Source organism: Lepidothrix coronata, unplaced genomic scaffold (assembly GCF_001604755.1).
Source record: "Lepidothrix coronata isolate B3197 unplaced genomic scaffold, Lepidothrix_coronata-1.0 Scaffold99, whole genome shotgun sequence".
NCBI classification, from domain to species: Eukaryota; Metazoa; Chordata; class Aves; order Passeriformes; family Pipridae; genus Lepidothrix; species Lepidothrix coronata.
In genome coordinates this window covers 2720323-2745316 of record NW_016690279.1, presented here as the reverse complement: position 1 = coordinate 2745316, position 24994 = coordinate 2720323, and the positions used below count along the sequence as shown (strand labels likewise).

At 55.3% G+C, this 24994-nt stretch overlaps 2 protein-coding genes and 1 long non-coding RNA gene across 5 annotated transcripts in view; 2 read left to right on the top strand and 1 right to left on the bottom strand.

Moving 5' to 3' along the window:
- The first annotated feature begins 752 nt into the window (after positions 1 to 752).
- R3HDML (R3H domain containing like) lies at positions 753 to 4534 on the top strand. Its single transcript, XM_017822597.1, has 5 exons — positions 753 to 1013; positions 2353 to 2471; positions 3000 to 3132; positions 4181 to 4296; positions 4402 to 4534. Exons 1-5 carry the CDS (start codon positions 753 to 755, stop codon positions 4532 to 4534), a joined length of 762 nt encoding a protein of 253 aa, XP_017678086.1.
- Positions 4535 to 6485: 1951 nt separating this feature from the next.
- The window catches only part of HNF4A (hepatocyte nuclear factor 4 alpha), a 35117-nt gene continuing 16608 nt past the window's right edge, over positions 6486 to 24994 (top strand). The window contains exon 1 of one of the 3 annotated variants that reach the window (XM_017822605.1): positions 6486 to 6682. In XM_017822605.1, the coding sequence (XP_017678094.1) occupies positions 6634 to 6682 (49 nt within the window). In that variant the 5' untranslated portion in view covers positions 6486 to 6633. Of the gene's footprint in view, positions 6683 to 22927; positions 23209 to 24994 lie in introns of those variants that run through there. The other 2 variants (XM_017822603.1, XM_017822604.1) reach the window with 2 other exon arrangements.
- Positions 15618 to 19565, bottom strand: LOC108501079. The gene is made up of 2 exons (XR_001876123.1): positions 19215 to 19565; positions 15618 to 16090 (listed from the first exon to the last, which is right to left on the bottom strand). It is a non-coding gene; the product is annotated as an uncharacterized LOC108501079 (long non-coding RNA).

Genomic DNA, 24994 nt, shown 5'->3' with positions numbered 1-24994 from the left:
CGCTGCTCCTGGCTCAGTCCTCACGGTACGTAGTCGGGGGAACGTCCTCCCCGCTGCTCCGGGAAAGGCTGGCAGGGATGCTCGGAGGTGCATCGGCTGACGGATGAGGGCATATTCCAGCGTTTTCCTTCTTTTTTTTTTTCTTTTTTTTTTTTCCCCCTAATTTTTCTGCTTTTGCCGTGGTTATTTTTCTTTTCCCGAGATAAAAGAGCCGTTAGGATTTCTCGACGACGGTTTTAAATCTTGCCGTGCGTTTCTTTATCTGTGTGAGATTTCTGTTTGTGCCGGGGATTTATTCAACACACCAAATTCCTGGGAAGTTACAGGGCGGGTGGCTGCAGCGAATCTCTCAGCATGCTCCTAATTAGCCCCTGCCCCGCAGGTACGTGCCATAAGTGAAAAAATGGGGGAGATTTTTTACTGATTTTACTTTTTTTTTTTAAAGAAACAACAAGAAAACCAATCCCCCAGACATATCCCTGACAGTCACGGGGAAACTGCTGTGATAAATAAGGTTATTAAAGAAATTAATTTAAAACATTTATTTTGAAAAGTCCAAAAAAAAAAAAAAAGAAAAGAAAATGAATTTCCGTCTTATTTTGGGAAGTGGGGCTTGCAGTCCTGAGCGGTGCCTGTGTTGTTTTCTCTCCTAGATCCACCTGCCTGCAGCAGGGACCAGCGATCCCCCTTGTCCTTGCTGAACTCCGTGCGGGAGCAGAAAGGCGCCGACGGGTCCCAGCGGGCGGGCTGGCATGGCTGTGCTGCACTGGCACCTGTACCTCAGCGCCCTGGGCTGCTGGGTGACACAGCTCTCCAGCTCCTTCCTGCTGCCCAATGCCACCGAGCTGCTGTCCCCGCCCGGGGGCACGGCCGCGGGGCTGCTATGGGGCGCGGGGGTCCCCCGGAGCCGTCGGAAGCGATTCCTCTCTCCCCACGACATGAGCATGATTTTGGATTACCACAACCAAGTGCGGGCTCAGGTGTCCCCCCCTGCTGCCAACATGGAGTTCATGGTGAGTCAGGCTCCAGATGGGCAGTTTGGGGTCCAAGGCTGTGGTGGGGTCGAGGGGCTTGCTTTTGGGAGCCCAAATTAGTAGGGATGGAGCATCCCCCCCATGGGGATGTTGGGATGCTGAACACCTGTCCCGGGGGATGTTTCATGTCCCCAGGGCAGGGCAGACACATCCAGCCTCTGCGAAGGAGGAGTGGAGCTCCAGAGGGAGATGCTTCCACATGAGGGTAGATTTAGGACCTGTGGTCCTGTGTCTGGGACACCTGGGAGCTTGCTGGTTTGGGATGGCAGGATCCCTCCAGCTGAGCTGCAGAGGTAGCACTAGAGGAAGGGAGGCGGCGACAAGCATGAGAAGCTCAGGGTCCAACCCAAAGACCAGGTGGGAGCCTCTCCCCTAACTGCAGCTGGGAGGGATGACCACATTCCAAACTCCAGGGTCCTTTGGGAGTGTGCCCAGTGATGCCAGCCCCTGGGAGAAGAAACGTGCAGCAGTGGGTCAGAGAGGGGCTGCACACCCTCACAGGGTCAGGCCCCTCCAGACAAGGGTCACCCTGAGCAGAGCTTTTCCCAAGTTGTCTCCACCCTGGTTGAAGCTCCTAACCCAGCACTCGAGGGAGGAGAAATGGGGAGCCACCAAGAGGAGGGATTTCCAGCCTGCACAGGGTGGGACTCTCGAGGCAGGAGGTACCATGTGCAGCTCTGCTCCCAGGGAAGGGACTGGAGCTCCGATGGAGCACCTGGGTGGTCCCTGGATGCTGGTTTGGGAGAAGCATGCAGCAGCCTGGTTTGTTTGGTACCAGGTCGGACATGCCCAGGAGCATCCTGTGCTGCTTCTTGCTTGGCCTCAATTCCTGCCTTCCAAAATAACTCACAGAGGCATCTCCCCAAAGCAGTTCAGGATGGGTGAGGAAGCTTTAAATAATGCATGAAGGAAGCAGCTGTGCTCACCGGTCAGTCTGTGGCCAGGGCTGCACTGAGGGGTGGGGACAGCTGTGAGGACTGCAGGGTTTCACCCCTGGGTGCAGCTCCACCTTCTTCGGGAGCCCATTCCTGGAGGGAATCATTCACACAGGGCTTGCATTGCTTCAGGGCATCCCTGCTCTGCCTGGGCAGTGGGCAGTGCCCAGGAGCCAGGAGCTGTGGGGGCAGCGGGGGAGGTCCATCACTGGGCATGCTGCTGTGCTTCCCCTGGGCACTTCCCAGCCTGGATGCACATGTCATATTTTTTGGACACTCATGGGTGCTCAGAAAGCCCCCTGAGCACAATGGAGCAGGTTTCTCCTCTTCCCTCCTCTGGGAAGCCAAGATTCCTGGCTGCCCTTTTCCTTTCCCCTGGCCAGGTGTGGGATGAGCGGCTGGCCAGGGCAGCAGAGGCGTGGGCTGCGCGTTGCCTGTGGGACCACGGGCCCCCTGAGCTGATGAAATACGTGGGGCAGAACCTCTCCATCCAGTCGGGCAGGTGAGTGCCCTGGGGGCAGAGTGAGCTCCTGGGAACCCCCCAGACCCCACAGCGGAGGAGGAGTAGCAGCAGCCCTGTGGTCAAGAAGCAAAGAGTCTCTGAGCTGGGCTTGCACAGGACTGGGATGCAGCTGAGAGGCACACCAAGCCCCTCTGGGGTGGAGAAGGGTCCAGCTCTTGCAGAAGGGTAAATACAGGAAAGCAGAGGTGCCCCCTGTTCATTTGAGAAGTGGGGCATTACTCCTGTCTCTGCCAGGCACAGGGACCAGGGAGATGTGGGTCCTAAATCTCCATCATGTGGCTGAGAGCTCAGGTGCCTCCAGGAAGGCCCAGGTCTTCTGGCCTTGGGCACAACCAGGCTTGGCACAAGCAGGCTGTCATTGCCCCCTTCTCCCCCAGGATGCTTGGTCCTGACAGGCCCTGGCTCCAAACTGTTTCTCTCTCCTCAATGTGGAGCCTTCCCTTCCTCTCCTTCACCCACGGCCTCTGATGTGGGGGAGGTCCGCCTCACGTGGAGCGCCTTTCGCAGGTACCGCTCGGTCACGGACATGGTGAAATCCTGGCACCAGGAGCAGCAGCACTACTCCTTCCCCCACCCCCGCGAGTGCAGCCCCCGCTGCCCCAGCAAGTGCAGCGGCTCCGTCTGCAGCCACTACACGCAGGTGAGCCCTGCAGCCCCCACAGCCCCCGGGACCCCAGAGGGGGGCCCTGTGCAGCTCACAGCCCCTCTCCCAGCAGCAGCTGGGATCCAGGATCAAATCCTGGCAGCTGCCAGCTTCAGATCTGGCAGCTGGCAGCGTGTCTGCTGGTGGCAATGCCTTCCTGTCCCAGAGCCTTGCAGGATTCAGGCTGTTGCAGGAAGGTCCCAGGGGCTCACAACCCACTGAAGAGCAGCTGGGACCTTCTAGCCTGTTGACAAGGAGGTTTCCATCACTTTTTTTAAGGCTTTTTTTCCCTGCTTTGGCCTTTTTTCCCTTACTACACCACTGGCAACTCGAAGGTGGTGAGTGAAGAGGAAAAAAAAGCCCCTTTGTACTTTTGCCAAGCATGAACCCTCTCCTCTGTGATGGAGCAGCCAGCTGTGTTCACCTCCCCAGGAATGCAGCCCCTTCATCCCCTGGCACATCCCCCTACAGCCTGGCCAGCACAAGGTGAAAAACTCTCCTGCTCCTGTGCCCGGTACGAAAGCTGTACCAAACCCTGATTACCTCCTCTGCACAGCTCCAGCCTTTACCTGAGCACGTGCATCCCCGTGTGGCTCCTCTATGGGGGTGCTCAGGGATTCTTGGAGTTGCAAAAGGGCAATATACACTTTTTAAGGAAGAAAGTCAGTCTGGGGAGGCTTTAGGAGGAGCTTCTGTCTCTGCTCGACCTCCCTGTGTGCAGGGTAAGCTGCTGGCCATGATTCAGGGTGAGGTCTGGGAGCTAATTTCGGTAAATTGGAGAGTGAGCTGCTGCTCACTCCTGTGAGCTTGGCAAGGCAGCCCCTTGCAGGGCAGTGCAGGCTGCAGGCAGGAGAGGGAGAGCAAAAAGTCACCCTCTGGTGACAAAGCACTGCCCGTGATGGGACAGCACCCAGCCAAGGAGATTCAGGCAGGTGGGCTGTGATGCCCTGGTGGGACAGAGCCCTGTGCTGGGGTCTCGGGTGATGGTCTGCGGGATGCCTGGGTGGATGGACACCGACAGTGCCTGTTCTCTGTCCTGGAACAGATGGTGTGGGCAACCTCCAGCCGCCTGGGCTGTGCCCTGGGCACCTGTGCCAACGTGCAGGTGTGGGGCAGCACGTGGCGTCACGCCATCCTCCTCGTCTGCAACTACGCCATCAAGTAAGTGCCTGGAGGGAACCCCCCTCCCCGTGCCATCCTCCCTCCTCTCACTGGTGACAAGGCGAGGTACTGGTGCTCAGAGGTGATGCCCTCCTCTCTTTTTAGGGGCAACTGGCTGGGAGAAGCACCGTACAAGGTGGGGCGGCCGTGCTCAGCCTGCCCCCCCACCTACGGCCGGGGCTGCTCCAACAACATGTGCTTCTCCGGAGTCAAATCCAACCAAGTCAGCTGGTTCTAGGGCTGCAGCCCCAGGAGGAACCCCGGGAATGGGGTCAACCAGAATTATTTATAACACTGACCCCCAGCAGCCCAGCTGTCCAACCTGCTTCATCCCCAGTGCCACATAGGAAACTGCTTTTCTAACCCACCTCTCTGGCAATGCTCACATCACCTGGCTGCTTCCCACTTTGGGGGAACTAGGGACAGCTCAGGTTCCTATTTTCTGAAATAGGGAAGGTTTGGGGGTGCATGGAGGGAGTGGGGCTGGCTGGTGTGGTCCCTGCTCTGCAGACTTGGGGGGCTTTCCCCACTGCCCCCCTCGGTGCTAAGGCAGAGTCTGGTGTAAGCAAATACCAAGATGTTCCCTCATAGTGAGCAGCTGGAGAAGTGGGGAACCCTGAGCATGCCCCTGCTCCACAGCAGCCCTTCCAGCCATGGGGACCCAGCTCTGAGCCCCCAATAAAGCAGCCTGGAGACCCCCATGCTCGTGTTGGTCCTCCCTCACTCACAGGCAGAGCCTCGGGGTTACACCAAGCCAGTGTCTTTGCTCTGGTTTGGAGGGTAAACGGCAAAGTGGTGCAAAAGCCTTGGGTGGGGCCACGGGCTCTGGGCACAGGAGATGCCTGGGTGCTTTGCTCCATCGTGTGGGAGAAGCCAGCACTGCTGGGACACCAGGTGATGGTGATGGTGAAGGGCCACGAACTCCCTGTCCCACCCAGGCCATCCCATGTGATCCTGCTGCCCTACCTCACCCCATTATCCACATTCCTCCCCTCTCTGGGACCTCTCAGCAGTCAGAAAACTCAGAGGCCCCCAGATTTCCAGGCCTTGGATCTGAGCATCCAGCTGTATATTCCTATGCCACAGCCCTCTGCATCCTGGCAGCGCACTTCCCACTGCACGCTCCCTTGGGATTTGCTTTTCCATCCAGAGGAGCAGATGTCCTAAGTTTGTCCCCTCAGGGCTGCAGGATTTCAGTAGTTGAGGTGCTGGGGGGTCCTGGGATTGACGGGGATCCCTTTGTACCTCCTTCAGCCTGGCCCTGTCCTGAGATGTGCAGGGGATGTGGAAGGCTCTGCACTGCTGGACAATCACTTTTTCTGCTCCAGCTTTGAATTCTCCATATATTTGGTGTCCTCTCAGCAACCCTTCTTGTATGTGGTCCTGCTTGCCTCAGGGCAGCCCCCAGGAGCCTGGACTGCTCCTGTCACGGAGCCACCGGTGGCACAGGGGCTGCCACAGCCCCACGGGGAGTTTGGGGACCCCACTCACACATCTGCCACCATGAGGTCTGGGGTGCTGCCGTCCCGAAGGGAGCACAGATGTCTGTGAGTGGCTGGGGCACCCTGAGAGTCCCTCCAGTTTGGGGAGCAGAGGGAGACAGGGAGGAGCTGCAAACTCCCTGTGCCTGGCCCAGCACTCAGGGTACCACCCTGCATCCCACCACAGCATCCCTGCAGCTCCCCATCCGCAAACAACCCCCCCCAGTTCAGCACCAGGCAGACAAGTCCCAACTCATGGCCGGGGCATTTTGCCCCTTGTGCCTCAACCAGGCTCCACTCTGCCCCTGCCAGCCCCCACACTTGTCCCACAGCCCCTGGCCCCCCGTGCCATGTTTGCCCTTTGCCGCAGGTGGGCTCAGACATGGTTTTCCCACCGTGGGTGGGTGATGGCACAGAACTCGGCAGTGCCTGGGGCGCTGCAGAGTTGGATCCAGATGCTCCATCTCCGTGGCCAGGGGTGAACCCCAGACCAGCCGCTGCCCCGGCCTTGACACTGTCTGGAAACGGGAGCCCCAAAAGAGTCCAGTAAAAGCCATGTTTGAGTTTCTAGCTTGGCAGCAGTTACTATAGCTACAGCAACGGCACCTTGCAGATTGGTTTCCATAAGAGCTTGGTTACTATTTAACATCTCCACCCACATTAGCCCTGATTAAGCGAATCAATAAGATAACAGGAGAGGCAGGTTTCCTCGCCCTGCCTCTCCGCTGCTCCCTCCTGCCTTCACCCAGTTCCTTAGTGAGAGACATTTTTATTTATTTATTTAGATTTCTTTTTTTGTTCCTCTACTTCCTCTGGTTTTTCCACCCCAAGTCCCCATAGCAGTAGCCGGCGAGACATGGTCAATGTAAGCACCCAGCTAAGCGCTAAGATGGAGGCTCCATATGGTGAGTACGGCGTTCCCATCGCCCGCGCTGCCGTCCCGGCGTCACTCGGGGGAGTGGGGCTGCCAGCGGGCAGCAGCCCCCAGCCCCACGTCCCAGCCCCGCCACGCTGCCTGGCCCCCACCGGCTCAGGCGCCTGCAAAGGCTGGAGATGGAGGCAGGAAAAGGGTTCTGATTGATTTTTTATGCGATGTGAATACATCTGTATACGCGATTTCTCTCTCTCCCACTCTACTTGGCCCGAAGAAGAAGGCACGTGCCCAAGCCGGCAGAGGGGCTGCTGGAGGGTTGGCAGCACAGGTGGCAGCAGCTTAGAGGAGGTGATGTGCTGCCTCAGGACGTGCAGCCAGCCCTGGTGCTTGGGCTGCGAGTGGCCCGTGGCACAGCCGGGCTGTGTGAGCAGGCACAGCGGGCACAGCCAGTGCTGAGCTCTGCCGAGGGCCGGGGCTGAGCCGTCCTTACAGCTGGGCAGGTTTCCCAGCAGGGAGTGCAGCACCTGGATGAACAGCAGCCTCCAGCCTCTGTGGTGCAGAGCATCAGGTGGCACGCTGCTGCCCAGGCTCCTGGCTGCAGGGAATGCTCTCCAGGCCTGTGCCTGTGCTCCCTGCATGGCTCAGCGGGCACCATCCCGGAGCAGCCCCGCGCCGCTTTGCTCCTTGGCTGTGCTGGGTGCCAACTGCCAACAAATGCACATGGGCACCAGGGCACGGGTGCCCCTGCCCGGGCTGACATCAGCTCGCTGTTATCCTCAGGACAGGTCAACTGTGCCTGTGCTGCTGCACAGCAAAGGGCTGGGGCTGGTTTGGTCCCATGTGATCTGGGAACACCAGTTCCCTGGATGTGGCCAGGGTGTGGAGTGAGGCCACAGCGGTTGAGGTGTCACAGTTATGAGGCTCTCCATCACTCTCCATGGCTCTCCATCACTCTCCATGGCTCTCCATCACTCTCCATGGCTCTCCATCACTCTCCATGGCTCTCCATCACTTCCTGTGGCTCTCCATCAGATCCTCAGGGCTCTCCATCACTCTCATGGCTCTCCATCATACTACCTTGCCTTTCCTCTATTTTTCATGTCCTGCTTCTCTTTTCCTTTACGAACATGTGCAGCCCCCCCAGCCCACCTTCCAGCCAGGTGCCAGGAGGGCTTGTGGGACTCCCAGGCCACCTCCTCACACTTTACTCATGGCCTCGCTTTGGGTGGTGGTTTCTCTTGCTCCAGACCTGCAGCCTCCTGTGGGTGCCACCTCCAGACCTAACCCACCCCTGTGGTGGCATCCACGCTGCCCTGTGCATCCTGGCCCCAGTCCCCAACACTTCAGTACTCTGCAGATCACTTTATTTCAGATCACATCTCCCCATGGTGAGCCATGGGCTCATCAGCATTTTGGTGGATCCATGGCCTGTGGCAATAGAAACATGTAGGAACTGCACAGGGTCTGTAGTAGTGTCACTGTGCTGGGCTGGACCAGGTAGCTGTGGTCAAGCAGTTATGAAATGCTGAGTTTTAGCCTGTTTTTATCAGGTTGCTCATTTGTGCATCCCAGGCCCACAGGAGCCAGGTCCCTGGAGGACCTCCGTTCACCCTGCCCTCTGAGCTGCAGGATACAGAACTGGGACTGGGCCTCACACAAAGCTGGACTCAGAAAAATGCCCAGTTTTTGGTCTGTTCAGTGCAGGTCGTGGCTTTGTGTCCAGCTGGTGCTTCTTGGACAACGTGCAAGGAGCCATGTAATGCAAGATGCTTGTGAACAGGTGGAACAAGGGCTTGATGTTTCTGAGATGTGCTGAGTGTCAGATCCTGGCCCAGGAGCAGTGAGTGTTGAGCATCCTCTGTGCTGAAGCCCCTGCTGCTGATGGGAGATGGCTCCTGGCCCACCCAGCTTCCTGGGACTGACTTGGAGAGCCAGTGGTGGTCCTTTGCAAGAGAAGGGGAGGCTCAAGGGCTGTTCCCATCAGCCTGGGAGACATGGTAGTGCAGGATGGCTGGATCTGGCTGCCCCCACATCCAGGGTGCCTGTGTCCAGCTTTGCCCCAGGGTGCAAAGCCAGCCTCATTTCTGTAGTGAGCAGCCAGCTTTGCCTGACAGAAGCAATGCAAGGAGCTGGACAAGCCCTTTAATCACTTAAGATGAAGTTACTCTGCCCACTTGCATCTGGCTCTAATGGGAGCAGCCTCTTGCCAGCCCTGGAACATCGGGGACCTAAAACACAGGCAAGCAAACATTTCTGATATTAATTTCCTCCTGAATTTTTTTTTAATTTTTATTTTTTTAATCCTGGTTTTCTCCTAATTTTTCAGTCTGAGAGTCAGTGACTGAGCCACATGCTGAGCTTGGGCAAGTGCAGGCAGAGCCGGGTGCCGTTGGGTGGACGGGGAGGAATCGCTGCCCATCCCACCCGCGGCCGCTCTCCCATCTGCTCCCGGGGCTGAACAAAGGCTCCGGCGGCACCGCTGCCTGCGAGCCTGGGGCCGTGCGAGGGGGAGAGAAATAAAAAGTGTAACAAAGCGACATGGGCCTCCCAGAGCAGAGCGAGAGGAAACTCAGAGTGTTGGCAGAAGGAGGGGAGCCCTCATAAATAAAACGGGTGAAAAAGTTATCCAAATAGAGGCGAGGAAGGGCTGGAGGGACGGGGGACCGGGCAGTGCTCCCCTGGCAGCCTGCAGCACTGCAGGGCTGGGATGGGGGTGGGCAGCAGGGTGGGCACAGCAGCCAGGATGCATCATGGCAAAGTGGCGGTCAAACCTTCCCAGGGCCACTGGCAGAGCAATGAGGGGGCTCACGCAGTGGTGGTGGTGCTGAGTCCCAGCCCAGCCCATCAGTGGTGCTCTCCCAGCCCTGGAAGGACAGGCCATTCCAGCTGGCATGGCTGGTAGATGCACACCAGGGTTCACCTTCAGCACTGGATGAGCCTTCAGCCTTAGAGGGGTTGCACAGTTATTTTCAGTTTCCTTTGATAGATGGAAACATTTTCTGATTTTTCCTTCTCCCCCTCCATCTCGAGGGCTCTGGGATTTCAGCCTCCATCTGAAGCCAGGGATATATTCAAAGGGGGAATCTGGGCACTGGCATTCAGCCTCAGGTCTAGCCCTCTCTTGGCACTGGTGGCATCAGTAAGAGCAGGGAGTGGGGCATCCTCCCACTGCAGTTACTGCAACCCTCCCATCCATCCCCTGCCCCAGACTGCCATCAGCATTCCCCCTAAACCATACCTCGGGGGCACTCTTTTCCCTCCCATCAGACCTGTGCCTTGTGGAAGGGATCCAGGGGATGCCCTGCCAGGTGGTGACAAAGGTGGCCTGTCCCCAGCACCCTGCACTGGCCCCTGGCCAAGAGGGGGGTGTTGCCACAGCTCATGGAGAGCCAGGGAGCTGAAGCACAGTCAGCATCCTCACCACCACGTGCTGAGGACAGGCTGGGAGCTGGAAAGGGCTCCACTGGGCAAACTGGTGCTAAATCCCCATGGGAACCTGCAAATGGTTGTGCAAGAAGGCAGGGGATGGAGAGAGGGCGAGGGCACCATCCTCTGCTGGGCAGCGAGGAGGGGATGAGCCCCTGGCTCCACCTTTATCCTCCTGATGACACGTGGGCACAATCTGGGCAATTGGTCTCAATCCCAGTGCAGGCAGCACTGGGAGCAGCTCTGGGGTGCCCAGGGCCTGTGGTTACAGCAGGGCCCAGCGCATGATCAGTAAAGCAGCTTTGGAAAACAGCTGAAAAATGTGAGACGTCATTGCTGCTCAGGCGTTCTGGTCAGATGTGGGCAACAGTTTCAACTGAGGAACATAAAAGGAGGCAGAATTTCCGAATATTTTTACTTTTCATTGTGAAGCAATTTTTTTTCACTGCCAAATGCATCTAGTTTTTTACAGCTTTGCACTAGATATGACCTGAACTGAGCTTTTCCTCCTTGATTGCTCATGTCAGCTGCTGCTTAATTCCTCTGTTTACACCTCGTGCTCTGTGTCCATGGCCCGGAGGCCGTCAGGGACCAGTGGGTGTTAGGACACCTGAGACAGCCCCCTTCCTTGTCCCCATTCCTGCTGTCCTTGCTGGCTGTTGGGGGAGGCTGTAACACTGGTGTGGCAAGGTCAGCACTTTCCAGTGCCTGAGCAGGGTCTTGATGCAGGCAGGAAGAAGCACAGGTATTTACTGGGATGCAAAAGGGACAATCACTGCTTTAGTGCCTTGGCCTGATCCCGAGAGTTATTTGCTGGTGTTTGGTGAAGGTTTCCCTGGGGAGGAGCTGGGGATGCTCCCCCCATTTCAGGGGCTGCAGGGATGCTGCTCAGTGTCACAGGGCAGCTGCACTTGCCCACAGGACTGTGACTTCTCCTGCCTCACCCCAGCTGTTCACTGGGCCAGGGGAGTGAGCCCAGAGGGCTGCTGTCAGCGGGAAATGAGCTCTGGCTCTGCGAAGTGAGCAGCAAAAGTCTCTGGAAGGCTTGAGGAGTGTCTGAGATATGTTCTGAGCTTGGCAGGGCAGGTGTAGGTCTGCGAGTCAGACATACTGTGTTAGTCATCTGCTGACATCTCTTGAATGGAATTAAAAATGTTTACTTAGCATGAGTGCAAAGGGATGGTGAGCAATGGTGGTCCCACAGACAGCAAGGGCTGGGTGAGTTTTGTTTTACATACAGCAATATTTACAGCAGGGCCAGCAAAGGGGCTCAAGGCAGCACACAGGGCAGAGCCAAGGGGTGTGTTGGGCAGGGGGATGCCTGCAAGTATCTCTGCCAGCAGGCTTGGGGTCAGAACAGGGCAAAGACTGCAAAAAAACATCCACGACTGTTTGTGTTCAGGCTCCTTCTCTGTTTGCTTTCCTCAAATATTCAAGCAAACAAGGCTCCTGGCAGAAATGTATGTGGAAATGGCAAGTGTTGCAGAATTTTCATGGAAGGCAGGTTTCGAGGTAGTGGTTGTATTGTGAACCTGGGGCTGATGGCTCTGCTCTCCTGTGCTGGGCATGGGCACCACATTCCCAGCCTCAGCCTGAGCGTGGACTGAAATTACCCAGCAAATCCCATCAGGAAGTACATGCCTCAAAAAATAAAGGAAGGCTCAGGATGCTTCACTGAAGTTATGAGAGGAGCAGCTCCATGCGGAGCAAGTGGCTGTGGAAAGGCACCAGCAGTCAAAGGTTCCTGGCTCCAAAAAGCTGCAGGGTCTGCGAGGCCAGACCAGTCTTTCTATCCCAAAATGCTGCAGCCACCAGAGGGACTCCAGCTGCATCCACACAGTAACAGGAGCTCTGGTGCTGAGAGGCAGACAGGGACCATCACTATGGGCTCAAGCCCCCTGAGCCCCCAGCACCAAGGTGTCACTGAGGGCACAGTCAGTGCTGGCACCTCCTGATGGGAAGAGGACTGACAGTAGGGAATGGGTGACACTATATGCCTCCGACTGTAGGTCACCAAGCGTGGCCCATCTCCTCTGTGATGGTGCTCTGGGAGCCCTGACACCTTCTCCTTCTCTGGACATCCACATGGGTTTTGACATCCCAATTTCATCGCAGCCCTACAGACCTCTGACTTTGCCCCAGGGCAGCACCTTCCCTGCAGCTTTGCCCATCCATCTGTCAGGGTGGGTGGTTCAGCTCCTGCCACTGAGCACAGGGCACCCAAACCCACCAACCAGTGGTGGGGACCAGCGGGCACCTTTCACCTGCCTCTGCACCAGAAACCTGTCCCAGCCATGGGTGTGTGTGAGATTTTATAGGCGATAACACCTGGGAAAGTGGGAAACGCAAGGAGAGCCGTGCACTCAACTTCCTGGCATGGCCCAACGCTCTGGTTGGGAGAGCCAATGTCAACAGATAGACCTGAAGGAAGGAGTAAAACCAAATACCTGGGCACTTCTCTGAACAAGAGCTGTAAAACCTGCACAAACCTGAACAAGTGCCACAACACTGGTTTATGTGGTCAGAATCAATAGTCGAGCCCACTCAGCGTGTTTGCTGACACATAAACGACAGCCACCGTGCCATGTTTATGGCCCAGTGCCCTTCATGGAGGCTCCAGAGCCCAGCTCCTCTGCCCTGCTCAGCCACTTCTCTCCCCCTCTGCTCCCAGGGGAGGTTCATCATTTTGCTGCACGGCCCCCAAGATAAGAGGCTGACGCCTCGTGGCTGACAACCCATGGTAAGAGACTGCTGCAGCTCCTCTCCAGTGTTCCAAGCTGCCCTGGCTTCCAGCTGGCTGGACAAGTCCTGCATCCCACCCCATCGCCAGGATGGCACTGTCCACTCCACTGCTCTGGTGAAAGCAGCAGCTCAGCATGGGAAGAGGATTCTCTGGTGCTACTGTCACCCAAGGAAATCTGGCACTGGGCTGTGAGGCTGGGCAAGGTGTCAGGTTAGTGGACAGGGCAGCACCAGGGAGCTCAGCAGAAGGCATAAAATAACACACACCCACATACACCCCGTGGAAAAGCCTGTGCTGCAGTTTCCCATCCAGCTGCCTGGCCTCTCACCTGCAGCCACCATGGCTTGTGAGCAGGAGCAGGCCCTGCCCCAGGGATGGGCAGGCTCAGCCAGGTGGAGGTGCCCAGGCAGGGAAGAGTGTGCAGGCACTGATGGATTCCCAAGGGAACCAGCCTGGTGTCGGCAGGGCAAAGGCGGCATCAACAAATGAAGGGTGGAATAAGGAAGCAGGAGGGGCAAGAGGACAAACACCCAGGCTTCAGATCCACAGCCCTGGCTGCTCTCCTGCCTGAAGTCTGTTGCCATTGAGGACTAAATGGTGGTGAGATGGAGGGGGTGGAAGCAGAGCCAGGCAGTGCCTGTGGCTCATCCATGGGTGTGTGCCTGGGGACTGCCATCGGCTGGGAGAAGTCTGTGTTGACTTGGGTGTGTTTCCCTGTTATAGGCATTAAAAGCTGTGTGGAAACAGAGGGGTGAAGGGAGGTGTCATGGGGTTACACACAGTTCAGTCCCAGCCCTGCCCTTGATGCTGCTCCCTGCTCCACGTGGGAATGTTGGGCATCAGTCCCCACTGCAGCAGCTTCACCTCCAGAAAAAAGCCCAGAGAGGACAGCGCTGGGGTGGCAGAGAGAGGTTTCTTGTAGTCTGGCAGTTGGAAAATCCCTTTTCTTCCAGCGGGCTTGTCTTGGATGGGCTGTGGGACAAGGCACAGCCGAAATCTCAGGCTGCCTGGGATAGGGAGCACCGGGTAGGCAACTCCCACCAGCCACGCTGCTTCGTCCCCATGCCTCCTATCCCACACATCATGATGGTGGCTAGAAGGGGAGACCAAGGTTGTTGCTCAAGGATGTGGTGTTCTGGGTATTTATATAAAAACATTTTAAAGAGAAAACAGTCAGCCCCTCCCTGGAGAAGGAGTCAGACCCACTCCCGCTGTCAGACACACCCAGGCATGTTTTCTGAATCAACCTCCAGAGCTGCATGTGTGGCCAGGCACCCCCTGCCCAGAAGAAACCCACTGGCAGGCCACAGAGCAGGGTGAGGGCACCTCTGAAAGGTGGCCCAGAGAGCAGCAGGTACTGCTGTGGGTGCGGCCGCAGGGCACAGACCCAGGACCACCTTATAATTTTCCTCTGGGTAGCGGCCAGAACCCTTTAAAACCTGCAGCTCTGCAGCACAAACTCCTGCTCCCCATCAAATCTCATTGTGACCAGCATTAAGGGATTAGCCAGTCCCTGCTGCTGCGCTGCAGCCAGCTCCTGGGCATGGCTCGTGCCCCGCTGCCCACGGGGGGCTCACCCACGGCTGGACAGCCCCGTCCAGGGGCAAGACTCCCTTAGCTCTGCCCACAGAGCTGAGCACCTCTGGAAGATGAATGGCAGCAGATACGACCTGCTCCAGGAAACTCCAGGTACCCCCCGCGCTCCCCTCGGCGCTCGCAGCACGGAGAGGAGGGGCTGCGTAGCCAGGCTGTGTGAGTGAGGGGCACCAGCAACCCCCAGGGCCTCCCGTGGGGATTTGAGCTGCCAAAATGTGCTTATTCCCACTTGTATTGCTGGTCCTCACCTGAAGGGACCCTGCACGTTTTGCTTCGTGCGGGGTGAACGTGCCAGGTTTGTGGGTGCTGATGGCTGATGTCCCCAGGCTGGTTCTGGGGCTCCAGAGAGAGCCACCCCAATGTGGGTGGTATGTTGGTGGGTGCTGTGACTCCTGGGGGAAGAGGTGGTGGAGTTAGGCTGGCATCCCATGGACACTCCAGTGACTGCCTGTGCCGTTTGCAAAATGATTTAGTCATTCTCAGCCCAGCTCCCAGTGTCTGGCATTACTGCCCTGTGCTGCAGTCTCAGCAGGCCTGGGGACGGATCCTGCCACTTGCAGCACAGCCTCTGCTCCTGAGCCACATCTGCAGCAGGACTTACCCAGTCCTCATAACGAAAGCTTAAAAGCAACTAAGAGAAAAACACTTCCAACTCAAACCTTACCAGTTGCACAGAGTTCTTACCATAGTTTTTTGGCTCCCCCTCCGTGGTCCCCTCCAGAACTTGTCCCCCTCCAGCCAACTCTGTGCTCAGCCCCAGCACTCACAGGGACCTTGGTGAGGAGGCGAGGAAATGAGGAGGCTGAGTGGGCTCAGGGTGCTGCTGGAGGGGCTGCAGGCACTTGGACATGTTTTATTCATCCCGAGCCCTGCACCCCTGTTGCCTCACAGAGCCTCATCCCCAAAACACCCCGACATCCCCCCTCCACCCTGGGACACAGCAAAAACCCTGGGGCTCCTCTGGCCTGAGCAATTCCCCCCAAGCAAGGCCTGTGCTGGCAGTGGGGTTGGTGCCTCCTGTCCAGCCTGCACCCGTCACCACCCCACGGGACTCAGCCAGGGCTGAGTGGGGAGCCACGTGCTGGGGGCTGCTCCCAGCAATACCTGAGCTCTTTATCAGCTGGCAATTCATTTAGGAAAGTTCATGGCTTCGGTGTCCCGTGATACGTTCGGTAGAAATGGTTCATTTCCTCAAATGATGTAGTTTATGGTCACAATATAGTTTAATATTTTTATGATACAAAAGGCCAATGGCACTGGGTCTTACAGCAATGCAAAAGGAAAAATAATAGTGTTATCCAGTCTTGGAGACACAGGTCAAATACTCAAAGGCTAATTAGCAGTTTCCCATGTTTGGTTGCAGTGGGCACTGCAGTGTCCTGGCCATGGGTTCCTGGGACTGTGGAGACCTGTGATCCCCTTCCCTTGCTGTTCCCCAAGTAGGAGACTCCCATGTTCCCAGACCTTGCTTTCTGCTGTGTTTTTGTGTCACTGGCAGTGGACAGGATGGTTGCCTTGTACAGGAGGGTGTGTGGTGGCCACAGGCTGCAGGGCTGCACAACTGCTGTGGACACAGAGCCCCTGGGTCCTGTTTGGCTCCTACTCACTCCTTGCTGTGCTCTGGCAACTGGGACACTGGGGACAACACAGGCTGTTCAGGCACTCTGCACACTCCTGCAGAGAAAAAGCATTTTGCACTAACTTGTTTCCTTCTGTCTCCAGAAACTGGAATCTCTCAAATTTTAACTTAGAATCCCTTTGTGTTTTCTTTTTTCCCATGCCCAGCCTACCTCTCCCCATTCAGCCCTGCCAGTGCTCCCACCCACAGCAGCTTTTGGCCTTCCTCGTGCTGCCTCCCATCAGGGGCCCGCTTGGCCCTGTTCAGCTCCCCAGCTGGGAATGACTTTGCCAGCCAGCCCAGGGCAGGAGGAGGGCAGCTGGAGCAGCCCACAGCTTGGGGTTCAGGAAGACACTTTCTGCCCTTGAGGTGCCTTTGCTTGATCCTCCCCTGGGGCCATGGGCTCAGACTGTCCCCCTGCTACCTCTGCCCTGCTGCAGCTCCACCCTCCTCCAGCCCCCCCAGCAGCTTTGCAGACTTTTGCCTTGATTTTGAGTGAGGGCTGATCCCGAGAGCCCCAGCAGCCCCTGGAGGTCACTTCCAGGCGTGGCTTGCTGATGCATCCACCTTTGCAAAAAAAATTTAAAAAAAAAAAAAAAAAAAAAAAAAAAAAAAAAAAAAGTAAAATTTGATGTGTAACCATTGTTGATTTTGGCTGTTCTCCTCCCCCTATTGCTCCACAGCTGGAACGATTCAGGGGCTGTTTCACGTGTGTACAATGAACATATAATGTCAACGAAACGCAAGAGCCCTGCAAACAGCTGGCAGGGCTGAAGGCAGCGACTTGCTTGCCTGTCAGACTGTGAGCTCAGTAAGAATCCTCGTCCTGGGAAGCTGCAAGATTACTTCAGGTCCAAAGGGATCACATCCACCTGCTAAACAAGTTCTCTCCAGGTCCAGAGTGGGCTGCTGAGTTCCCTGCCACACTAAACGAGTGAGCTGGCGAGGCACAGAGAGCAGTAGGTGCCTGTTGCTGGCAGCAAACCCTCCTCCAGAGCTGCTGCTTCCCTGTGGCTTCTGCTCCCCCATTTAAATGGGGCTTAAACCACAGGCAAGCAACTGCCAGTGCAGACAGTGAATCCAAAACAGCACATGGCAAAGTCAGAGATTTTCTGGATTTCCTCCCAGATAGGCAGGAGAGTGTTTTGCAGGAAAGTGGCCGAGTCTTCACTGGGTTGGGATTTGGATGGAGTGCAATGCTCCTGCTGTAGGGGCTTAGGAGGGCAAGTGGGATCAGTGGTGGGAGCTGTAACTTGAGACAAATTGCAGCCTGTGATGTAAAGGAAGGAGATGAATCTAGCAGTTCCTCTTCCTCACTTGGTCTTGGGCTCATTGGGCAATTTTACATGAAAACAGAGCAGCCAGATTTCCACAGCCTCAGGTCCCAGAGGCCAGATGCTGTTTTCAGGGGCTGCAGTACCCGCAGGGTGATGTTGATACACACCAGTAAATGCCCTGGCATTTTTGAGCACAGCTGCCCTTCTGGGAACAGCTCAGACTTACTGTCCTTGCATAATAACAGCTCCTAAGGGAAATAATAATTACTTCCTCAAGAGTTCAGAGCCTTTGTTAGGGCAAGATAATAAACCCCTTTCTGGTCCTGGGATGAAAGGCACACACGGTGTTATTGCCAGAGCAGTATATCCTGAAATGGTCTGACTGTCCCCAGGTTTGCAGTTCTTTCCCTACCACATTTGCAGAGCAGCTTTTTATTTAACTCCAATAATTGTCTCCAGCCTCAGCATCCATCCCAGCTTCGGCTGAAATGCACATGTTGCTTTTGGAGAGGAGTTCAGGCAGAGTCTTCTACCTCCTTTGAAGTGTCTCCTCCCATGCACATAAACTGCCTTGATTCTCCACACGGGGCTTTTCGTTGGTTTGGCCCCATTTTGATAACTTTGGCATTGGTGAGAAACAGCCTGAGGCTGCAGGCTGCCTCTGTCACTCTGAGCTGTGCTGGGCAGCCTGGGCTGCCACCACAGGTCACAAGCTCATCAGTGACAGTGTGTCTGGGGTCTGCTCAGGGACTGCCTGTCCTGGGCATCACCCCAGCCCCAAACCACATCTGTCCCAACCTCAGTGGCAGGTGCTTCAGCCCTGGGGAAAGTAAATCACCAAGAGTGACTTGCTGTTTAACAGGACAGTAAAATTGCCCCTTCCCCCAGGCATGTGGCTCTGGTCTCCTCCTGCCTGTTGGTGCTGGAGCTTTTTGATCCTCCTCCCTGTCTGGAGCTGGTGGATCATTTTGGTTCACCTCCACAAAGTGTTTTGCCAGGACATGGATGTGCTGTGTGCAGCTGGCAAGGGGAAAACAGACCCTAAGCAACTTCTGCTGAATCACCAGTTTTCCTGGAAGCTTCTCACTGCTCCTGGGGGGATGGACACAGGAGCAGACCCCTGTCTGTGTGTCTGTCATATGATTGCCCAGAACAGAGGCAAAGATCTGCTCCTTGGACTGGGGGCTTGTGCAGCTGCAGTGACCTGTAGGCCCCCAGCCCCTAACAAATTCCTTAGAGCTGCTTATTAACACACTGTCAGCTCTGCTCCAGAGTCACGCCGAGGTAGAAGGCAGAAGGGTTTGACAGTGTGGCCTAAATATCCCTGTTTACAAAAGTCTGACAAAACACAAGCCCTTGGCTTTATCTTTCCCATTTGGAAAGAGTCACAGAGCAAATATACTCATGGCATGGAGGGAGGGGGATTTATATTGACTTTAGAAAATGCTGTTCTTTAAAAACAGGAAAAAAAGCTCATCCTCAAGCTGTGCAGACTGGCTGTGAGACCCAAAAGTCCTGTGTAGAGGCTTAAAGCCTGCCTGCTAATCTGTAGCAGTTCTGTGTGAGCAACTCAAGCAGTAAACTGCTCTCTGTTAATTTTTTAATGCAGAACAAACAGGTCAGGAAATGATTAGCATGAGAATAAGTTGAGCTTAATTGGGAGAATCAGAAAAGATGAGAGGGAAGAGGCAAATTGGAGTTATCAGTTAACCATACAGAGTGGCTCTGCCTCCACAAGCTCATGTTCCCTCTTGCTTTTCACCCCCTCTTTTTTTTCCCCCTTCCCTTATTTAAATCATGAGATAAAATTGCTGGTATAAGCACAATGGAAGTCCTTGTTTCACTTTCTCGGTTTCTATCTGTACTGCCTGGTCAAATGAATTGCAGGTGATAAAACTCCTACCTGGTTATTCCTGATGGTCCTTCCCAGAAAGGGAGCTGCTGACATTAAGTGAAAAATCCTCTTTGTGCAAGTACCAGTGCTGTGCTCCAGTGCAAAATTTCAGCACAATCCTGGCAGATCCAAGGACTGAGCAGAGGCATCTGTGGGCAAGGGGAAGAGCAGTCCTCGGGACTGCTTGGACTGGAGTTTGGTCAGTGGTCGGAGATCTATATTCTCAGATAGGCAGGACTTTGTCCACAAACTGGAATTTGAAATTTCAAAGGGGAAAAAAAAAAAGGCAGAAGGGACCTTTGCATGTGTGGAGATGACTCTGCTGGTGACGTTCCCCCAGGACTTTTGTTCTTTGTCTTGTAACTGGGCTTCCTGCTTCCCCACGGCTCACTCGGTGACACAGTGATGGGCTGGGCAGTGGCCCTGACCTTGCTCAGGGTTTTCCTGCTCTAGAGAGGTTTCAGACCTGAGCCCATCTCTGCTTCACTTGCATGACAAGAAAAAGCCATTCCAGCTCTACAGTGGCCTTGGAGCCGGGAGTGACACGAGAGACGGGATCTGCAGCAGGGACAAGCAGTGGTGGCATCACCAGTGAAAGATGAGGTTGGTCCTGCTGGCTCTGGGCACTGGCATTTCTGCCAGGCATTTCTTAAGAGTGGGGAGCTGGCAGGAGGAGATCAACAGGCATAAAAACTGGAGACAGGTTCAGCCAGTGGCTAAGGAGAAGCTTCCCATTAGGACAGTCAAGCGTGAGCTGCCTAGAGAGGCTGTGCACTCTCCATCCTTGGAAGTGTTCAAGACCCCACTAGATAAAGCCCCAAGCAACCCATGCTGCTCTCACAGCTGCCCCTGCTTCCAGCAAGAGGCTGGAGTAGAGACTTCGAGGTCCCTTCCAACCTCAATTATCCTCTCATCCTACAAGACCCTGTTCAAGAAGTGCCCGAGGAGCCCTGAGAGAGGTGCCTGATCACCCACTTGACATGAAGAGCTCAGATGTAGCTGATGGCATCCTTAGCAAAAATGCCCTATTAAATACTCTATTCCTGATTCTCATTTACTGAGAAGCAGAGATCTTATTTTCAGGGAATCCCCTTTAGCATTGCATGAATTTACCAATCAGGGATATATAGATAAGGCAGAATTAGTGTCATGATGTGCCAGTGTGGGAAAGGATTTACTGCTCAACAGATAAAAATTAAATACTCACTTGGCATAGAACACTTCATGCCCCAGAGCTGTCATGGTCTCCTTTGCAGCCATCTCCTGACACAGGAAACAGTGGGTGGAGGGACGGGAGGGAGGAAGGGGTCTGGGAGCAGAACTTCCCTGGAGCACCTGATCTGGGAACAGCCTTCACCAGCTAGTGGGGTTTTGCCAGCTATGAGTTGTCTCTCCTGGACTAAAAATGACAAAACATCTTCTGTAACCAGAAGTGTTTGAAACAGCCCCACAACCAGCTGCTGACTTGAACATCTCCAACCTAAAACATCTGCGGGGCCGTGGGGTCCTGTTGGTGAGTCCAAGCCATGACTACGTTGGCAAGCTGTCCCAAAACCCACCACACAAGGATGTCAGGGGGAGACAAGGACTCCCCAGGCAGAAGATCCCAGGGGAGACATCATCTCCCCCAAGAGCCTGTGCCCAGGGAGCAGCCGACGCGTCTCCATCAGAGCCCATCTCCAGGGCATGGTGTCCTTGGCTGGTCTGGCTGCGAGAAGAGGGATTTGGGAGGAGGCACTGGTGACCCACAGAGGATGGTGGCAGTGAGAAAACAGTGAACACAATTCCAGGCGGAAAACACCACGTCCCATTGACAGTCCCAGCCTTATGAGCCACCTAATGCTCTCCAAACTTCCCTGCTCCTTATCTGCCGCTCTCCCGCACATGCTGCCTCTCCAATTTCTATTCCTGGCCCTTTTAATCCTTCCTGCCTGGGGAGCAAACAGCCTTTGCAGCCTCCTTGCTCAGCAGGCTATTGAAGTAAAAGGTTTGTTTTGCTGAGCAGAGCAGAACGGGCCGTGTTTTTACAATATTTTACCAGACGCTGTGGCAAATCCTGCACATATTTGACCTGGTGTCTGTAGCATTTATCTAATCAAAGGGATCACTGTGGCCTGGCCAGGATTGGGATGGAGGTCCCTGGGATGAGGCTATGGAGGGGGCTATGCTCCACCTTAGCATCCCCATCCCAGTTTGCACATCGTTAAAACAATTTTTGGCCAGGACTGTGTCTGCTTAAGAGAAGAGCCACGTGAGTGCAGAGAGCTCTGGCCTGTCCCTCAGAACTGGCCAGATGACTGTTTTACCTGCAGCAAAGGGTCATTTATCACCAGCCCCAAGTGAGAAGGCAGGGCCTCTCCCCTGAGCTCAGATTCACTCCTGCATACCAGAAGCCTCAGGGTAGAAGAGCTGTTTAGAAGTGTTATGTAGGTCATTGTTTTGTGGGGGGCAAGGGCTGCTTGAACAATTCCTTGTCCTCCTAAAATGTGAACAGCAAATCATCACTAGCATCACTGCCCAAAGGCATGAGCTGCTGTGGAGCCAGAGACCTTGGTGTCACACCGTGGCCCAGGTGGCTCAGCAGGGCTGGCACTGCACTGGGGTGCCTGGGAAGGACAAACACAAGCAAGTTGGGAGCTCAAACCAACAGTGCTGGTTGTGAAATCCCAGGGATGTTTTCAGTGCAGAGCAAACTGATACCGGGTCATTAATTGCTGGTTCTCTTGTTCAGTGGTCGATTAAATCCCCACTCAATGATCTCACAATTGCACTGAAATGTCTCAGTTCTGGCTGAAGTGGAGGAGTGATGTGCTCAGGGGCAGCTGGGGAGGAGAGCACCCAGGTTTAGCAAGGAGGAGAGCACAGGCAGCTCTGCTGCTTGCTCCAGTCAAGGGGGTCCAGCACCAGCAGGGTCAGACCCGAGGTCTGGGCAAGGCAGCACAACCACTGTTGGTGCACCCACAGAAGGAAAAGTCCCACTGCAGAACAGAGCTCTGCTGCATTTTAGCATGTCTAATTTATTATTGATTATTTATTATTTAACGCATCTAATTAAAATTTTAAGACACATCAGTCAAATCCTGAGGCTGGGGGTGTCCAGCATGGAGTGATTTCAGTTGTGGGACAGGAGCTGCCCCGGTGATTCCCAGGGTGCCTGTGCCACCTTCCAGCCCCACTCACTGCTTGGGCACGGAGAGTGGGATCTGTTTATGGGGCATCCAGACGCTGTAAAACCTGATTTATAGGGAAGTAAAAGGAGTCATACACTTAGCTTTACATAGCAACGTGTAAATTGCCAGGCAGGAGCTGACCTTCCCTGACCGTGAGGGAGAGAGAAGGAGAAAGAGTGGAAGGGATGGAGGGAGCAAGAGAAGGGAAGAGCAGGGGTGAAGGCAACCAGTGATGGGGAGGGGAAGGCAATGACAGAAGCCAAGAGCAACCTTGTTCTGCTGGTAGGGTTTTCTACAAGTTTTCCATCCCAGGCACCATTAAGACCAACATTCAGCATCAAGGTCAATAGCCTGGGAAGGTGTTCCCTTGTCGGTGAGCGCCTGCTCCCGTGGTCCTGCCCGTGCCCAGGAGGAGCCAGGATCAGCAAAGTGCCTTGAGATTCCATAATAAACAGTCAACAACAATCACTGCAGCTCCACCAAAAAAAAAAAAGCTTAGCAGCATTCGGCAGTGGGTGAGATGATTAAAGATTAACCCCTGCCTCCTGCCTCCACCCCTCTGGGGAGTATAGGCCTTGAGGCTCAGCAAATCCTTTCAGAGAAATATCTGAAATAAAAGACAACAGATAGGGGACGCAGCCAAGGCAGAGGGAGGCAAGAGGGCCAATAGCCTCGGACAGGGGAATCGGTACAATCTGGCCCGTGTTTGCTGATGATAATGCGCCTTTCCAAAGCCCTAATAGACATGGAGATGGCAGATTATAGCGCAGCACTGGACCCGGCGTACACCACCCTGGAGTTTGAGAACATGCAGGTCCTGGCCATGGGCAACGGTGAGTCCCCTCCGCCTTCTCCCCTCTGCTGGGGTGGGATGAGCCGGGGGCTGCTGGAGGAGAAGTCCCTGGGGCGGCCACCAAAATGCTCCCAGCGGGGCTGGGGCACGGCAGGGGTGTCAGACGGGGGGCTCCCAGCAGCTCATGGGGGGTTTCTGCTTCCCCCAGGGAAAAACAGGTGTTGGAGCAAAGGTGTGTTTGGGGTAGGTGGGATGGTGCCCTGCAGCCCAGACACCCTGGGAACAGGCACACAGCGGGAGCTGGGTGGAATGAGAGGTCCCCACCAGACATTCAGCACAGGGATTGGGCCTGGGGCTGGATACGGTGGGGTCTCACCTCCCCCAGACCCCAGCCAAGAGAAAAGCCTGGCCAAAAGATTTTGAGTGAAACGCTGCTGATGGTTCACCAGACAGATGACTCAGCCTGTGGCTCCAGAGCAGAGAGCCAGCCCCAGTCCAGCAGCAGCTGGAGATAGGTTTTCCTGGAGCAGAAAGGCATTTAGCACCTGGCAAGGGTGAAAATCACTATGAGAAGTGATTTAGGCACTGTCCCCACAGCTGCTCTGAGGCCATGGCCCTTCCCTTGTGCAGTGCTGGGGTGTGGGGTGGCATCCCCTTCCCTGGCAGCACTGTGGGGCCAGGAGTCTCAGCCCCCAGTAAGAGGGACAAAGGGACACTAAGAGGATAGACAAATGTTCCCATCCCTTCAGATGGGTATGATCACACTTAACCACCCAGGATTCACACTGGGCCACCCATTTGGGGACCCAAGAGTCCTGGTGATTAAATGCTCAAAGATAACAGAAGATTCCCCTCCAAGTCCTCTCTAAAGTCTCTCTAAATGTGAGGTTAATGGCTAAATGCAGCACACCACAGAGAGCAACCCTCCAAGCCCTTTCCTCCTGTGTGTTGTGTCACCGAGGCTGCCAGGGCACCTCTGTCCCAGAAGGTCTGTGCTGGTGGGATGGACTCTCCCATCACAGCCTCTGTGGGTCTCCCCTAGGTTATGCTCTGCTCCACCAGGGATGTAACACCGTGGTGCCAAAGCAGCTCTGCTGTGCCATAACCTGCCACCACTCTGGGTCTCAGCCTCCTTCTTCACTCCCACGGTCTGGTCCTACCCACCCAGGTGCCTCAGGGCCAAAAGCTGCCCCCTCCGGCTCTGCTGATGTCCATGGACACTCAGGGACAAGCCCAGGTCTTGCTCCCTCTCTGTGTCTCTCTCCCAGCCAGCAAGCATTTGCACAGGGGGCTGCGAGTCGGCTCCCCTGGACCAAGGGCTCTCTGGGGCAGAGAAACATGATAATTTTATATCACAGGATCAGGTGTGATGTGACACACACTCCAGGGGTGGATGAGTCAGCTGGGGCAGGCAGCACCAACTCCTCTCCTCTTCCTCTGCCCAGCTCCAGACCAGGGACAGGTCTCACTTCCAGGGCTGCTTTGCTGTGCCCATGTCTCTGCCTGCGGAACCTCCACCTGTAGAATCTCTGCCTCCTTTTCTGGCCAAGGACCCAGAGCTTGGTCCCTGCCCTGCACAGTTCTGCAGCTCCAGCCCTGAGGCAGCTGCTCAGCAGGGAGTTTGTCACCATCACAGGCCAAAACTAGTCCTGTGTTCAGACAGGCTCAGGGACCTCTCGAGGAGCTCCTGTCCTAACACAAATCTCAGCTGCGAGGTCTCAAAGCCCGTTTTTTTCCTTTCCCCCATTTACCTCAACTCCAAATCAATTCCATGAAAAAATGCTTGACTGCAGCAGTCAGAGCCCACGTTTCTGGCACTACAAAAT